The sequence below is a fragment of the Diplodia corticola genome (assembly GCF_001883845.1).
Source record: "Diplodia corticola strain CBS 112549 chromosome Unknown scaffold64, whole genome shotgun sequence".
In the NCBI taxonomy this organism is placed as follows: Eukaryota; Fungi; Ascomycota; class Dothideomycetes; order Botryosphaeriales; family Botryosphaeriaceae; genus Diplodia; species Diplodia corticola.
In genome coordinates, this window is record NW_017971543.1 from 174,872 (window position 1) to 178,363 (window position 3,492).

The following is a 3,492-nucleotide window of genomic DNA, read 5'->3' on the forward strand; positions in this document are numbered from 1 at the left end:
ATGCGACAGCTTGCACACTCGGCGTCCACCAACACATATAAACCTCGCACGTATTCACTGTAAGTCTCGAGCGAAGCCACTACACCACCGCAAAGACGTTGCTGATTGTGCGCAGTCTAACTCCGACCATGCCACGTAACCGCTCATCGTTCGCTGCGAGCGACTCCACCTTCAGCTACTCAGAACTTGACGAGAGAGAGGACACCACGGGGCCTGCATATGACGACCCCTTCGTGTCGGATGACGAGCTGGAGTCCAGCGATGAAGACACAGACGAAGAAAATGAAGAGCAAGACATGGATGACGCTGCCAGCTGGCGCGTATGGGAACCCAGCAGCGACAACTCGGAGACGGGCTGGCGGCCACCAGATCCCGAGCGGGAGATGGAGACGACAGACGGCGCAGATCGCCTTCGCACGTTCCAGCAGCTTCCCGGCGAGGCACAAGTCCGGGTCGTCGTGCTTCATCAAGCGGAAGGCGTCCCGATCATGCAGGCCATCGACGAGGTTGCCGCTGAGCACCGCCTTCGTCTGCACGAGCAGCCGATCCAGGCTCGAGAGGCACGCGCCGCGGCGGCCCGCCTAATGCTCGAGCGCGTCGACGAGAACCTATTCAACCACTGGCTTCGGTTGAACATCCTGGTCCAGGCCCTTCCCGCAGAGCAACAAGAGACAGGTCGCCGTGTGCTGCGCCTGGTGTCCGCCGATCCTCGGGGCCTGAAGAACGTCTACGCCGCGACCAGTGCGGCTGTCGCCCTGAACAACCCCTTCATCGACCGCTCCCTCCACGCCATCGCAGTCAGTGCCCACTCGTCCAACCGTAACAGCGAGGACTTGCGCGGTCTGCACCGCTACGACAGGAGCCAGACACTGCCTGACCCCGAGCCTGTCGAGGACCCGCCGGCGAACATTTGCACTCCGAACCACCTGCTGGCCGGCGAGAAGAAGCTGTTCGAGGCCAGCAGGAGGATGTGGAGGGCTCTGAAGAAACACAGAGACATCGTTGACCAGTTGGTGGACGAGATACTGACGTCGTCGAGCCTTGATGACGATAATCCAGTGATGAAAGAGCTGCGACAGATCGAGCCTGGTTACTCAGCCGAAGAGGCGGCTCGACAAGTAATCAATCGCCGCTTGGGATCACCTGCTTGGAACGATGTAGGGACGCGCGACTTACCGGCCATGCTTCTCGGTACGTTCTTCAAGTGTGTCTTGGGGACGTGGGATCGACCAAGTTGGGACGTCCTGTGGGATGTTGCCAACTGGGAACAGTGGCATATCAAGTCGCCGGCGCTTGCCGCTCATAAAGCAATCAAGCCACTCCTCAGGATGGCCAAGAGCCTGGGTATTTCGGTAAAGAAGAGTAGGGAAGTGCTTTTGCTGGATATTAAGGACCTGGGACCAAGCCCCGCCAGTGCAAGGAGGGAGCGGTTCCTGCACGAGCTTGACGAGATGGACACGGTGAGCCATGGCGCTGGGAATTTCGACGAACTCTGCCGTGTGATGCGCGACGACATCCTCACGTGGCCCACGACGGTCAGAAACAGAATTTTCACGCTTTCCATGCTGTGGAAAGCTTGGGAAAGCACCGAAATGCTGAGCGGGGCTACTACCGTCATTCTGAATCCCCTGAGGATGCTCAACAGCGAACCGACAGAGCTAGAAAGGCCGTCGAGCCTGACGTACTTGATATCGGTTAGAGCGAGGAGGCGCAACTGGCTTGTGAAGAACCTTTCGCGGTTTAGCCTTTACCACCACGACGCCGTCAGGCAGTTCAGGGGGCTCGTGGAGGGCTGCCAAAATGCTCGTGCCAAGGCACTGATCCTCGAGGGCATTCCCGAGTGCGGATACGGCGCGAACCTGGAGCGGGCTCGTGACATCGCCAAAGCTGCGAACCTTGCAAAGCCCATAGTCGACAGCGCCGATATGCTCTTGGCGCAGCAGCTCCAGATGGAGGCCGTGTCTAAGCGGATCAGGGTGCTCGAGCACCAACACCTCGAATATTTTCGTCGGCTCTACATGCCTACCATCGAGCGCATCTTAGTCGGCAGAGCCAAGGAGGCGGTTGATCTCGAGATCCTAATGTACCAGATGCCAATCGACTACCACCACTACTGCGGTCGCGCCGACCTCGGCCCTGCGCTCCGCAAGATCGTCGACGCCGCCGAACAGCACGAGGATCTGGAAATCATCAGCGAGCTGTCTGTCGCCGCAGCAAATGAGCCGCTGGAGGCAGTCCTCGACCTGATAGCAAAGCACCTCGAGGACAGCGAGGGCACGTACCTGGCATCCGAAGAAGTCCGACTCATTACGGAACTTCTCTTCCGCTTCCTGTACCTCACCTTCGAGGAAACACTCATCACCCGGGTCGACATTGCCAGATGCCTGACGCGCCACTGCTGGTTCTTCGGCCTCTACCGGGCGTGGATGGACTGGCAAGCCGACCTGTGCGTCCTCGTCGACACTCTATCGGCCTCCCTGCACGACAGCCGCGAGGACTGGCCAGAGCATCGGCAGGGTGTGAGCGCCGATCTGGCGGCGGCGCTGCGGGAGCCGGACAAGGACTTCAAGGCGATCGAGATCCTCGTGTCACGAGAGGCTTGTCACTTGCCATCCAGCACGAAGGTCGAAGTCTTCCGGCTGTTCGACCAGCTGCATCTGCTGCGGATAGCCACGGGCGTATACCTCGACCTCCCGGATCGAGCAGACGCGTACGTGCTGCCAGAGGACTTCATCGTGGGCGAGGCCGGGCGGTCGTGGGGCGAGGACGAGGACGCGCTGTCGATGGTGTGGCTGCACGAGATCGTCCGGTTTGACAAGAGCGTGCTGGATGGTGGGAAGGCGAGCCTGGTGGATCGGCGGGCAAAGAAGTTTGGCCATAACGACCGGTTGAAAAGTTGGGGGCTTGAGGAGCTGTGCGAGCGTCCCGTGGACGAGGATTGTGGCGGCGGAGGATCCGCTCCGGTGGTATATAGGTATTGATTGCTGGAAGTGGGAGGCGCAGGAGTGCGGTAGCTGTGCAGAGTGTATATACAATCATGGTTTTGTGCATGTCTTTGTTTTTGTTCTGTGGCACCGAGCAGGGATGGCGTGCCAGGCTCCACGAAGTGCGCGAGTCTTTTCCTTCATGGGCAATTCGATCGGCGCCGCCCCCCGCACGCCTCACGCAACCTTAATTCCACCCACTGGAAAAGCAGCCCAAGAGCCGCGCGGCCTCGAAACCACCCGTGTGGCTTTCGTGTGACGGATAAAGTGAAGCCGTGCGATTACCGCAACCTTATGCCGTCTTCATTCGGATGTCTCGTTCCTTGTGTGCGACAGATGATGATGCGCCAGACTCGGGATCATGTGGCGTTGCTCCGCCGACGACGGGCCCCGATCCGCCACCTGAGCAGGCGCCGGAGCGGCGTGTTACTCCGATCCGAAGCAACATATAAACCCCCCGTTCTTCACCCCATCCTCTCTTCTTTTCTTCTTCAGCTCCTTGTTTGCC

At 59.6% G+C, this 3,492-nt stretch overlaps 1 protein-coding gene across 1 annotated transcript; it reads left to right on the plus strand.

The window, feature by feature from the left end:
- Window positions 1-2,981, plus strand: BKCO1_6400045 (uncharacterized protein; the record flags this gene model as incomplete). The annotated part of the gene is made up of 2 exons (XM_020278199.1): window positions 1-59; window positions 116-2,981. The coding sequence occupies 2 exons, from the start codon at window positions 1-3 to the stop codon at window positions 2,979-2,981; spliced, it is 2,925 nt and encodes a 974-aa protein (XP_020126470.1).
- Between the last annotated feature and the right edge of the window lie 511 nt (window positions 2,982-3,492).